This window comes from Silene latifolia, chromosome X (genome assembly GCF_048544455.1).
Source record: "Silene latifolia isolate original U9 population chromosome X, ASM4854445v1, whole genome shotgun sequence".
Classification (NCBI taxonomy): Eukaryota; Viridiplantae; Streptophyta; class Magnoliopsida; order Caryophyllales; family Caryophyllaceae; genus Silene; species Silene latifolia.
This window is the reverse complement of record NC_133537.1, coordinates 216120041-216134210: the sequence shown is the minus strand read 5'-3', so window position 1 is coordinate 216134210 and position 14170 is coordinate 216120041. Positions and strand designations below refer to the sequence as shown.

Below are 14170 nucleotides of genomic sequence, written 5' to 3'. Positions count from 1 at the left end.
TAGTGAACCTGAGGTTGTTATTCGGGATGGGATTTCGAGGACTCTGTTTCGAGAGCCTTCAAAGAGCGCAACCAAAACCGATTTAAACTGTGTTCGCATGACAAAGAACGAAAGCAACTTGGTTTCTCGTGTCTTACAATACTCTATTCATGGCAGAAGGTATTATCCCAAATCTTGGTTGTCTAATATTCCGTCCTTAAAATTCTTTGTGGATTTTCTTGATTTCCAAGGGTGTAATGATGTTAGTCGGTTCTCGGGTCCTACATACCCGATTGAAGTTGTTCAGTTCTTTGCTATGGTCAAAGCTAAAGGGGGATTGTTGCATGCGGTTGTTAATGGTGTCGACATCACCGTCACCATTGCCGATTTTTGCTCTGCTTTCAAGGTTCCTCATGATGGAACCAAGATCAACCCGAGTCAAGAATGGTCTAATGTGGGTGATGACCAACAGTTGATAATTAAGAAGTATTTTGATGAGCTTGCTTCCGAAAATAGCAACATCTTGGTTCGTCCTCTCACCCCGAAACTCAAGTTCTTTTTGAACTTTTTATGGAACACAATTGTTCCAAGAAGGGGAGGACGTGACAAGGTGTCTAGCTACGAAGCTGTTATTTTGTATTTGTGGTTCGAAGGTCGAAAAGTGAGTTTGGCTAGTCTTGTATTTAATCGGATTGTTCAAACTAGCATTACCGTAATTAAAGAGAAGTATTGTACTACTCTTGATCTTCCTTACGGTATGTGGATTTCGAGATTATTGGAAATTAAGCGGGTTGTGAGTCGGGAGAGCTATGGTGTAAGTACTAAGGACGGTATGTTTGACTGGGTTATGAAGTTGATGGGGCTAGGTTTTGAAGGACCCGAGTTGGTATTTTCTAAGGGTAATGATAAGGGTGTCAATGAGGTTGGGATGACGGCTATGGAAGCAAAATTGGATGCGTTTATGGGGTCCATTATTATTTATGGCCAAGTTAGAGGATCAAACCACGGTTTTGGCTACGGTTGTGTCTAGGGTTGGGCAGCCGGGGTCCTCTGTTGGAGGTGTGAATGATGCTCGGGTTTGTGCTTGGATGGAGGACATCAACACAAGGCTTGAGGGTTTAGAAAGGGGATTAGTGACTATCCGTGAGGAAGTCTTTCACCATGGTGATCGTCTTTCTTTTCATACTAGTCAAGGAGGTGCTTTGGTGAAAAACGGGAAGGTTATGAAGGCGGATCAAGCATTGACTTTGGCGGCAACAAAGGCCTTGTCTTTGAAGGTTCTCAACTTTGAGACAAGCCTCACCGCTCAAGCTAATCATGTTCAGAGTTGTTTTGATCGTCTAGATTCGTTAGAATTCCGTACTCGTCCTGGCTATATCAATCTTCACAACATCCGCCACCCTTAATTCTATCCTGCCCCTCCCCTGTTTTCGTCCTTCCCTGTTTACATTGCTTTCTTTTGGTGTATTTTGCCTTCATAAACTAGCTTGTTATTCGGCCCATTTTGGCATACTACTTGTTATTCGGCCCGGTAGCTCTAAACATGTTATTTTCATTCGGCCTATTTGGCTTTCAAACATGTTCGTTTGGTTTGTACGATACAATAATTTCGTAAGTGCTTATGGTTGTTTACGGTTTATTTGTTTTTATTACTCGTCTTTATATCTTGCCTCGTCGTATATTATTCTAGTCATTTTATGTTTGTTCTTATTATTTCGATGATGTCAAGAGGGGGAAAGAACGACCATGGTAAGCATTTGCCTAAGCTTGCTCCTTGTCAAGACTTATTGTCTCTTGAAGTCCTTAAAGTTTTGGTCTTGAACATAATTGTTGTGATCTTGCGTTGCTCTTTATCTATAAAGATGATGGTATTATATTGAGGGGGAACTATATACTTAGTCACAATTTTAGGAGACTTGCCATCATCAAAAAGGGGGAATTTGTTGGACCATATAGATATATATGTTTATGTTTTGATGATGTCAATAGTGCTTTATATTCTATATACTCGTTGTGTGTAATTGTTTGTTTAGTCCTTTTTGATTAGACTTACTAATAGCAAGCATTAAAGAATTGTGATGGAAGTATACAAGAAAATATTATGTGATCAAGCCCTCAATCAAGGATCAAGATATTACAAGCTATTAAAGAATTACTCAAGCATTCATGAGAAGATGAAGCTCATTTAAAGATTAATCAAGCTTGAATAATGAAGAAGCTTACCTTTGAAGATCTCCTAAGAAAATTAGAATAGTGTAGGTGGTTATCTCGTAATGGTAACGTAAGAATGCACTTCTTAGATTGGTAAGGTTATAGCCTCACAGCTATAACATTACTTATATAAGAGCTCAATGTTATAGCTCTTTTACTATAACATTGAGACGTGAAGTTTATATTATGCACGACAAAAATTGTTTTTAGAAAACTGTTTTTGTTCTTTTAAATGTTTTTAGTAGAAGTATTTATTTTACAAGAAGCTTATATTCATATTGAGTGTGGTTTTATGTTAAGCTTATAATTAGTGATTATGTTGATTCAACTTATGAGTTGAGTCAGATTACTAATTAGGGTTTCTAATACTACACACTCTTAAACCCTAAATCTAACCTAATGTCAAGCTAGGGTTTTCACGAAAAACGAGGCCTATGAGCCGTGTGGATCTCGTGTAAACCTAATAATATAAGTTAAGTATTGTTAAGATTTTATTCTCTAGAATTATCTTAACATATCTTTTATATTTAGCATGATATGGTTATATATGAGAAGATATTTTTGTTATGGAAAAATCTTATCATATCTTAAGATTTAAGGAAAAGATAATAGAAGAATAATTAATAAAGTTATCTTTTAGTTATTCTTTATCATTTCCTAAGATTTTAAGGAAAGAAATAATAAGATATGATTTGTTTACATATCTTATATTTCGGCCATCTAGGGTTTTGATGAAACCGTGTGCATTGCTTTCTCTTGTTCTATAAATACTCTACACTTTGATACATTTGAAAGTAAGATCTTTGAGCATAACTTTAATTTATTTTCAAAAAGCAAAAACCGTGTTTTAAAGCAAAAACCGTTTTGTTATTTTTCGAAAAAGGTCGTGTGATTTATAAACTTGTGTATTCGTTCTTTCGTTATCGTTATAAGATAATAGTGCTTAATTGAATTCTTACTCGTTCATTAACGTGAACTTTTAGTAGAATCATTAGTGCTTTCTTATTAGCGTAAGTTAGTCACTCGAGTATTTAACGATACTCACTTGAGTTACAACTAGGGTTGGGTTAGTAAATTTATAATCCGTAGAAAGGTACTAAATTTATTAATCGAGAATAGTGGACGTAGGTTTCGATTTGTGAAACTGAATCACTTAAAAAATCGTGTGTGTCTCTCTCTTCTCTTTCGTTTGTTTCGCTTTATTTACGCTTTGTTTTAATTCGTTAATTAGTTGATTAGTTAAAGTTTAATCAATAAACTTTAAATAATTAATTATATACTTACAATCGAAAAAGTGGGCTAAGTTTTTTAATCCTAAACTAACACCCCCCCCCCCCCCCTGAGTATTTCGGCTATTGATACTCTTCAATTGGTATCAGAGCCTCGTGCTCTTGATTGCCTAACCGTAAAGAGGCTGATTTGTCTATCATTATTTATCTTATCGTTTTATATTCCGCTGTCTATCACGTGATAAATGGATTCCAAATACCTCAAGTGTCCCATCTTTGATGGATCTGAATTATGGTTTATGGAAAAACATGATGACTTACTATGTGAAGGGTCATGATTGTGAGTGTTGGAGGATTATCCAAAACGGACCGCATAAAATTTTGGTTGCATCCACTGAAGGCACTACCTACGAGAAAAAGGAAGAGGATTATATCGAGGCTGACTACAAGAAGGCCGAAAAGAATTCTAAAGCAATAAGCCTATTAGAAGGAATTAGAATCAGACAATTCGGATAACTTTCGAGTCTTGACAGTCTTAACTTTCGAGTCTTGACAGCAATAACACTACATGTCATTTGAATCAGGTCTACTAACACAGATCGTCCCAAAATAACTTGTTGATTGTTGAAAGGAATTAGAAGGAAGCGGAGAGAATAAGAAATGGAGAGGAACTAAATATGAACATAGGGCATTGATCCATTATCGAGATTATGGAGAAAGACTAAAGCTACGAAGGAAAAAGATTTGGATTTACAGAACCTTCAGTTAGAAAGAAGATATTGAAAACAGAAAACATGTTACAAGGTTGGAGACTATCCAGTCACCATTTGTTTTTATATATATATATAGAGATTGGATTTGGTGATTTTGGTTCTTATGGTGAGTTGGGGAAATCTCAACCATTAGATTAAATTAGAGATGAGTGGCCAAGATTAATCTTAGTTGTCATATAAAAGCATTGTTATTTAGTTTATTTTCTCTTTTTTCTAGTGCTACTTTTTTTTTTACTTTAATTTTTTTATCACTTTTTTTTTTTTACTCGTGTTATTATGCTTTTTTTTTACAACTTTGTTTTTTTTTTCTCTTATGTTTTTCTCTAATTTTCTCATTATGTTACCTTTTTTTTCTTTTTTTTTGTACCAAAATTTTTTTTGCTTGAATTTTTTTTCACTCTTATTTTTTTTACCTCGTGTTATTATGCTGTTATTGTGCTTTTTTTTAACTTGATTTTTTAACGACTTTGATTTTTTTTTTTCTCTTTTTTTTTACCACATGTTATTATTGTCTTTGTCATTATTGTTATTCATTTGTTATTGTGATGTTATTCTCATTGTTACTTTGATTTTTTTACGACTTTGATTTTTTTTTCCTTTTTTACCACTTTGTTATTGTCTTTGTTATTCTCCGTTATTATTCGTTATTGTGATGTTATTTCGGTGTCACTTTGATTTTTTTTACGACTTTGATTTTTTTTCTCTTTTTTTACCACATGTTATTGTGTTGTTATTGTTATTCCATTTGTTATTGTGACGTTATTCTCGTTGTTACTTTGATTTTTTTACGACTTTGATTTTTTTCCTTTTTTTACCACGTGTTATTGTCTTTGTTATTCTATTGTTATTCCGTTGTTATTCTATTGTTATTATTTGTTATTGTGATGTTATTTCGGTGTCACTTTGATTTTTTTACTACTTTGATTTTTTTAATCTTTTTTTACCATGTGTTATTGTGTTTGTTATTCGGTGGTATTGTTATTCGGGTGTTATTGTGATGTTATTAGGTGTCGCTTTGGTTTTTTTTACTACTTGATTTTTTTTTTTTTTTTTTTTTTTTCCGTGTTATTGTCTTTGTTATTGTAGTGTTATTCTGGTGTTATTGTACTATTATTCTAGTGTTATTGTAGTGTTATTGTTGTGTCATTGTCATTATTATTCCAGTGTTATTATTTGTGTTATTATCTCATGATATTGTGTAGAGAATTATTGACTTTTGACACCCGTGCTTGTAACCGTGACAAACCACTTGCTCCTCGCACCAATCCGTTTCGGAACCACCACCACAACCTCGCTCATCTCCCTGCATCACCTCCGCCCAACCGCTTCCTCAACCGAGGACATGATCAAACCTTACATCTTAACGCAAGCGCAACCGTGACTGCCATGACTTGTCTAGTTCCGTTGCGGTGCCGAAATCCAACAAATAAGCACACACCAGCCACCTTGACGAAAAATATGAGGTTATGAGTAACTCTCCTTAAACAATATTAGCACAAGAGCTATAACATGAATGTGGCAGATTGGACACACAGGCAAGTCAAATTTAGCGCTTTGGCTCTTTTCAACTCCTCCTATTCAAAATCAAGGAAAGTTGCCCCATATTAAATAGCAAGGCCGGTCAACATGAAAGCGAACATACTCATTTAGTAGGACATCAATGTTGAACTCAAGTCCCCCAAGTCTCATGAAGCTAGCAACATTAGGCACCGCCATGGAATTAAATATCGCTTTTAGTCGTGATTATGCAGCTCTGTATGGTAAGCGACCTTAAGTTTTGGATTTTTGTATGGTAAGCGCATCTTACCAAGCGATAACAGAAAGTTTGATGAATAATATGATTCCTTAATTTCCGAATCAACTAGAACACATGGTAAAGCAGTGAAATTAAATACGCCGTATGATGAAACTACCAAAGACATAATTATATCTTCGACAAATAAGACTTGTTTCAGACTTTCCATTCAGTCGACATTCGACAATTATCTTCCATTAATAATTTTCTACTCAGTGAACTTTTTGGATATCGAAGGATTCTTCATACCGGAGTCGTACTCGCCCTTTAATCCCGGATGGTGGGGCACCTCTTTTCCTAGGAGCCCCTTGCCTGTTTTGATACCAAATACAAGTGAGACACTTATAACGGTGCGAAAAAGATGTCGCAATGTCCAGCTATGAAAAGAGACAGAGAGAAAAAAGATAAGGAGCTAACCTCTTCCTGTGCATTTCCTTGACAATCTCAGACAAAGATGAAGCCTTTTCTAGTTGTCCAGATTCCAACTTATCAAATACTTCAATGAGACCCTTCCTGCAGAAAACAAGTTCCTGAGAGTTGGCTTTACGAAGAAAATTAAACAAATGCATCACATTGACAGCAGAATAAACCAGTCACAAAACCACCGTTAAAGCCGCCAACAGCAGGAGTTCACCACCGAAATTGGTGAAATTGAGATGATAACAATTGTACGACACCAAAATCAAGCGCGAAAATAGTGAAATTGAGACAAAATCGATGTTATGGTAATTCTTTTACGGAAATTTCTAGGTTTTAATCGTAGTGATTTTGGGGTTTTTTTTTTAAGTTTAGAGGGAGGTTAAGTTCAGATGCTGTGTCGGTGGGGTTGCTGTGTCGTTCGTTGTTTTTTTTTATTAGATTCAATCTAGTCTATCTATTTCCTCTTATCATAAGAATCAAACTCACAACTCACCATAAGAACCAAACTCACGAGATCCCGATATATATATATATATATATATATATATATATATATATATATATATATATATATATATATATATATATATATATATAGGCAAGATCCGGTGAGTCCACCTATATATTTGAGTCCATGAGTCCATAAAACAATATCACGCACTATACAAAACAATATCATGAATTTTTTTTTCAAATTTTTTTTCGAAATTTTTTTTTTTCAAATTTTTTTTTTCGATTTTTTTTTTCGGAAAATTTTTTTTTTCAAATTTTTTTATTCGAAAAAGTTTTTTTTTTTTTTTTTTTTTTTTTTTTTTTTTTAATTAAAGCTATGATATTGTTTAGTATAACGTGTGATATTGTATTACAAAACAATATCACGATTTTTTTTTCAAAAAAGGTTTTTTTTTTTTTATGTAAGCTGTGATATTGTTTAGTGTAACGTGTGATATTGTATTACAAAACAATATCACGACTTTTTTTTGGAATTTTTTTTTCAAATTTTTTTTTCGATTTTTTTTTTTTTTTTTTGAATATAAGCTGTGATATTGTTTAATATAAAGTGTGATATTGTATCATGGACTCACGGACTCAAAAAGATAGGGTGGACTCATGTGATCCTAATTCTATATATATATATATATATATAGATTTAGGATCCGGTGAGAACGATTACTCGGTGAGAACGGTGAGAACGAACTAATTGTGCCAACTTAATTAACACGCACTTGTTGTACTGCCCCATAATCAAAACCCAAAACTTATACTCTCCCGTCATTCTCACCCTTTATAATTTTCCACTCCCTCATCCTGATTAATGACAACCACCACCACTGATCTCACCTTAGGCCACCCAACAACCACTGAGGTCGCGCTCGTGCGCCCTTCCACGGCAACGTTGGTGACCTCGTGCAGCCTCTTTTGATCTAGACTTGCCGGGTATTTCATGAGGACGGCCCAGGCCACCATATCACCAACCCGAGGCCAACTCAAAAACCACCGTACCGGCGACGGTGATACACTTCTGTCGATAATATAGATTATGCCGATGAACCACAGGCTACTTTAAGACTCCCCGTCGACGGTTTCTCTCGCCAATAATCTAGATGACGGCAACCACTGGCGTCTGAATTGGTGAACAACAGTCAACAATTCGCCGGCGACACCTACCTCACCTCTTACCCTTTGTTGATTTCCCTCTATTTCAATGCATCTACACTATTTTTTTATGTATCTAACCATTATTTTAATGTATCCAACATAGATACGCAAAATTAATTACTAGGTACATAAAAAGTGGTTTGAGATACATCAATATAGAACCCAGATACATTAATTTTGTGTAGAACAAATTGATTTTTTACTAATGCCAACGAACATAAATGAATCGACCACTGTAGCATAAATTGATTTTTTGAGGTGTTCCTGGCAATGACACCATAAATCAACATATGAAAGTTTCCATGAGTAAGATTAAGAGACAGGGACAAGAGTGAGCGGCACTGGTGATGGTGGTCGTGTTGTCGTTGGCGTCGAACATCGATGAAAGTCGCAAAGGTGGTGATGAGCAACGCAACTTCGGGCTAGAAGATGGTACGGTCATAGTTGGTGATGCCACCGTGAACCTGAAGAAACTGCCGATTTCTTCGACTACCACGTTAGCGTCGACATCGAAAGGGAATTGATTATCGGAATCGATTGATTTTTAGGAATTGGGGTGTGATTGAGTTAATTACTTTGGTTACATAATTAATAATGTCGCATAACATATGTTATGGGGATGGGTTTGTTGAATTGTTGTTTATGATTTGGGATTTTTTTTTCCAGAAAAAGATGATCAAGACTTAAAAGGAGTAGTGATGGTCAGGACTTAAGGAGTAGTGAAGAGAGTTAAGCCGTGTTTGTTTATTAATAAGGGGGCTGATTTATATCGACGACGTTTTAGTAAATATCGACGACGTTTTTCATAAAAAAGACGATGACTGCCCTTTTGACCTTCTCTCTCTAAAAAAATTTCTCTCAAACTCAACTAAATTAAAAACAAAAAACAACAACAACAATTAACAATATGTCAGCCTAATTAGTTCATGACATTAATTTTGTAAATAACATATTGTTAATTGTTTGCGTAAATCTGAAATTTTTACCCCCAAGATTGAACCATGGACCAAACGTTGGAAATCAACATTTGCCGTGGTCCAAACGTGGGAAACCAAGGTTGGCCGTGGTCCAAACGTTGGAATCCCACGTTTGGCCACGGATTTTTTTTTTTTTTTTTTAAAAAAAAAAAAAAAAAAAAAAATTTTAAAAAAAAAAAAAATTCTCCGTGGCCAAACAACCAATTCCCACGTTCAGCCACGGATGAACGTTGCATTCCAACGTTATACCCACGGCCAACAACCATTTCCAACGTTTGGCCGCGGTTTCGCCCTAAAAACCGTACAAATTCACTCCCAATTCAATTAACAACAACAAATTTCGACTCAAAAATCAATCCCAATCAACTATATTTCGCAAACAACATATAACAATACCAAAATTTACATAATAACAACTAATTAACATGAATTTTAATCGAAAAACTAACAAATTCTACACTTACTTGGTTTCAATTTCTAAACTAATTTAACAAAAAAAAAAAAAAACCACACTTACTTGGCAACGTGGGAGGCAGCAGTGTGGTGGCGGTGGAGGCGGCAAGGTCGGCGTGGTGGTGGCAGCAGTGTGGTGGCGGTGGTTGTGGTGGCGGTGTGGTTGTGGTGGCAGTGTGGTGGTGGTGTTGAGTGTTGGTGGAAGTTGGAGGTTGAGTAGAGAGAATAGAGAGAATAGGGAGAATGGCTAGTGAGAGATGAGGGGCAGTGAGCGTCTTTTTTATGAAAAACGCCGTCGACGTTTACTAAAACGTCGTCGATATTAACGAATCCGGATTAATAATTGGGTTAGGTAGTTCGTTCTCACCGTTCTCACTGAATGATCGTTCTCATCGGATCCCACCTCTATATATATATATATATATATATATATATATATATATTATACTGCATTCAAGCTCTTGTTCAAGAAAATAAAGAAGAGAAATTAAAGTTATCGGCAGAAATTAACACAAATTTATTTAAAAATTTGGTGAACAGCTACAAATTTGGTGTTGGGAGACAGCAGGCTGTTTCTCCTTCACAACTCAAGTTAAGAGACGGAGAATTCGGGAGGAAGAAGAGGAAAAAAATAATCTGTATGGTAAGGACCTCGGCCTAGACGGGAACCGGTTCGGCCTCGTCAAGAGCTAGAACTCCAGGAAGCTCTTTGCCTTCTAGCAACTCCAAACTAGCACCACCTCCAGTTGATATGTGGCTCATTGCCTCCGCCACTCCTACTTTCTCTACTGCTGCCACTGAGTCACCACCCCCGATAATTGTGGTAACTCCTTTCTTGCTAAGCTCTTCAAGCTTCTTAGCAATGGCCTGCACAAGGTAAGGGCATAAGAAGATAAATGGTTTTATTTTTATTGATGACAGACGAACCCTAGCAACTACATTTAGTAAGCTATATTTTTCAAGTGATTTTTAGCGTCGTAATCCTAAAGTCTTTCGTCCCATTTATATAGTCTCTCTTTGACCGCTAATATCTCACAAGATACAATTAGTTAACTTTTTTAAAAGTAAACAAAATGCTAACAATTGTATTGATAGTGTGTTAAAAATGCAAAAACACTATTTCGTCATAGCCTTTTATAAAAATTACGTCAGAACATTACATCAATCAAGTGCTACTTCACACGAGTTCACAGTATAGGGACAGACATTATATAACCAAAGTGCATATAATGTGAAGCACTTTCGCTTACCTCTGTTCCAGCAGCAAACTTCTCAAATTCAAATACTCCCATGGGACCATTCCAGATAACAGTCTGAGTAGTGTCCAAAGCATCGCTGAAATTCTTAATAGAATCAGGTCCAATATCTAATCCCATCCAGCCATCTGGGATTTCGGATGAAGGAACTATCTGCAATATGCCATACAATAAATGTAACTAAAATCCTTCTTCCATCATTTCAAACAACAAAAATAGAATGTTAGTTCTCTATGCTCAAAATTGAAATAATTATCAAGTCGGTTTGCCTTACAACTATTATTAAAAGATGATTTCATGTACACTTTTTTTGATTCTCGATTGGAGCATCTTCGGTTCTTCACTGAATCGCTAAGCAAAGACGATCATGAAACGCTGACTAACTGAGCAAACATGAACTTCAATCACTGAGTGGATTTTCGCATATAATTTGAGGATTTTTTAAGCAATTGGTTCGCTTAATCATTCGCAAAGAATACTTTTGATAGTTGTGCGACTCAGCAAAGTTGTTCTAAAAGAATCAACCGAATCCTCAGTGGACCCATTTTTTCTAAATAATTTCTAGCCCCAAACACATTTTGTTAATTACTACTCTATACTTTTCAAGATTAACATTTCAAAAAAAAAAACGATAACAAAGACAGCAGAAAGCCAAGCAAGTTTACCTTGCTGTTTGCATCAGGAGCAAACTTGTCAGCAATTACTACATCAGAAGGTAACAAAAGAGAGACCCCTTTTGCCTTGGCCTTGGCAAGGAGAGTTGTTGCAAGATCCAGTTTGTCCTCTTCCACAAGGGATGATCCAACCGAAAGACCTTGAGCTTTGTAGAATGTGAAGATCATTCCTCCTCCAAGAAGTAGAATATCACATTTCTCTAGGAGTGACTCGATAACACCAATTTTAGAGGACACCTTTGAACCCCCAACAATAGCTGCAAATGGTCTCTTGGGAGTTGAGACTGCTCCTACAAGGTAATCCAGTTCCTGCTCAAAGCAACGGTTTTGATTAAATGATCATGAAATAATACAGTAAGACCAACTTAAAAATCATCATTTAATGTTATGAGCCACAGAAAATAGGGTAACTGTTTGGCATGTGTTGACGATGCTGTACATCCAGGAGTAAAATTGATCAAGTATAATTACATGATACTCCATATTAACAAATGATGGGCACAGGCAAAGCTATTATTACTTCAAATCTCAATCTGAAGTCAAACAGGTTCAACGAAACATATATGCGGAATAATTTATAATAAAAATGGAAACCAGATTTTGTTTTTGAAGATTTATCAAGCGAAAAGTTAGAACTCACAATGTTGCTAAGAATCATATGAAAAAGAGAAGATGAACTTGTGTGAAAGATACCACACACCAGCTAATACAATTGGCAAGGTCATAGAGGAGCGGGTGGTATTTATGACCTTTAAACCGTCTGCAGCAAAACTGCCACTGTGGCTCACTTCTCACCATAAAAATCTAGTGTGCATCTCTGGATAAATACACTAACTTGTTCACATGCACAATTCAACCACAGTCAAGTATGATAGAGAAATATCAAAGGTTTTCTTCCCAAAACAATTTTCTGAATGCAGCAACTGTGCAGAACAGGAAAAGAAATACTGCCTACCTTCTGCAAAAGGAACCCAGCAACTGATGGCCTCAAAAACTTGGTAACTCCTTCAGTTGATGCATGTGCTCTGTGAGCAGTACCAAAGGCATCATTCACAAATAGATCGGCCAAGGAGGCAAGCTTCTTTGCAAACTCGGGTTCATTCTTTTCTTCTTCCTTGTAGAATCTGACATTCTCCAGGAGCAAAACACCCCCTTCAGGAAGTTCAGCCACCAATTTCTCAACCTCGGGACCAATGCAATCATCAGCCTTGACAACCTGATAAATTGTAGGCACTATTAGAAAATATATCCTACAATGGAAGAGCATGACCAAAACATGGAAAATGATTTTTAAAAAAAATGGTCTTGCAAACGCAGCTCTTCATATCTTACCATCAGAAGCATTAAGCTCCCTCCATTCACTCACTAGAATTCATTACAATTACTTTACGATCAAAATTATGTGATAGAATATTGGGGGAGTGTTTTTGTGGGATACTCTATATTTCTTTCTCAAAATGGACATGTAATGAATTGATTTGTATGTCCGAACTCCAAAACAAAAAAATTCAGTAACAAATATGAATGTGAAGTTAAAGCAAAAGATGTACCTGGATGCCGAGGAGTTCAGAAAGCCTAGGAACCAGAGGCCCCAAGCTGTATTTTGGAGTGACGCCTTTAGGCCGCCCCTAAATAAAGAAGGTAAAAACAAAAATCAGAAATTTAATGCCTCACAATGAAGCAGGTCACAAAAGAGGAATGTAGTGTAGGATATGAGATCAAATGCTCAACTTATCGAATACCCCACTGAAATACCCTAAAGAAGCTTTTTGAAGATAATCACTGCATTATAGTATATTGGGAAATTGGGAGGAAAGGGGGGGTCGGATGTAAGCAGCTTAAAAGAAAGAGTTTGAGAGAGTGGGGTACCAAATGGCTGGAGAGAATGACTTTAGCGCCATTATTGATCAAATACTTAATAGTAGGAACAGCAGCACGAATCCTAGTATCATCAGTGATATTCTGAGAGTCATCAAGAGGGACATTCAAATCAGCTCTAACAAAAACCTTTTTACCCTTCAAGTCTTCCGAGGTCAAGTCACCCACACTCTTTTTCGCCATCGAAACAATCCCTCTTACACTCCCCGTCTTGCTCCTATGTAAAGATGGGATCTTTGATAAGAGGACATGGTTTGTGAATGTGGGGTCTGCTGCGGCGGCGAACCCAAGACGGCGGACCGAGGGTCGGAGGGTGGATGATAGTCTGACTGAGCTGCTGCTGCTGCTGCTGCGGACTCCGGATGAGGTTGAGGGTGTTGATTGAAGGAGGGAGAATGATGATGATTGTGTTATTGTTGAGGATGCCATTTTCGTTTTGATTTTGGTTGGACAATAACAATGAGAGTAGTGGTGATGGTGAGTCTGAGGGACTAATAATGATAATGTGTGGATGTTTGAGGAATTGGATTGGGGATGATGTGGGGATTTCTTATCGATGCCCTGAGGTTCAAGATGTTTGATGATTTTTATTGTCTTTATTCTAGCCACTACTCTGTTTTTACCAACCGCTTTGTTTTGTTTTTGTGACAATAGATTCATCATCATCGATCATCAAACTACCTAATTACCTATAGGCTACACCTAAATCCTAATGACCTAGAGAAAGCAAAACTGATCCGATCTGACGATACCCGACCCATTAGAACACGGAAATTGGGTGAATTGAAACTGATCCGACCCGATGTTATCCCGATAACCGATTGCAACCTTATTTTTTCCAACCCAACCCCAACCTGAACTGACCC

General features: G+C 36.5%; 1 protein-coding gene and 1 long non-coding RNA gene across 2 annotated transcripts; both read right to left on the bottom strand.

Annotated features, from left to right (window-relative positions):
• Positions 1-6016: 6016 nt before the first annotated feature.
• On the bottom strand, positions 6017-6874 carry LOC141621705 (uncharacterized). Its single transcript, XR_012532597.1, has 2 exons — positions 6405-6874; positions 6017-6299 (listed from the first exon to the last, which is right to left on the bottom strand). It is a non-coding gene; the product is annotated as an uncharacterized LOC141621705 (long non-coding RNA).
• A 3115-nt stretch (positions 6875-9989) lies between these two features.
• LOC141623796 (phosphoglycerate kinase, chloroplastic-like) lies at positions 9990-13973 on the bottom strand. Its single transcript, XM_074439939.1, has 6 exons — positions 13296-13973; positions 12977-13054; positions 12382-12642; positions 11418-11735; positions 10747-10905; positions 9990-10363 (listed from the first exon to the last, which is right to left on the bottom strand). Exons 1-6 carry the CDS (start codon positions 13968-13970, stop codon positions 10154-10156), a joined length of 1701 nt encoding a protein of 566 aa, XP_074296040.1. The 5' UTR covers positions 13971-13973; the 3' UTR covers positions 9990-10153.
• Positions 13974-14170: the final 197 nt, after the last annotated feature.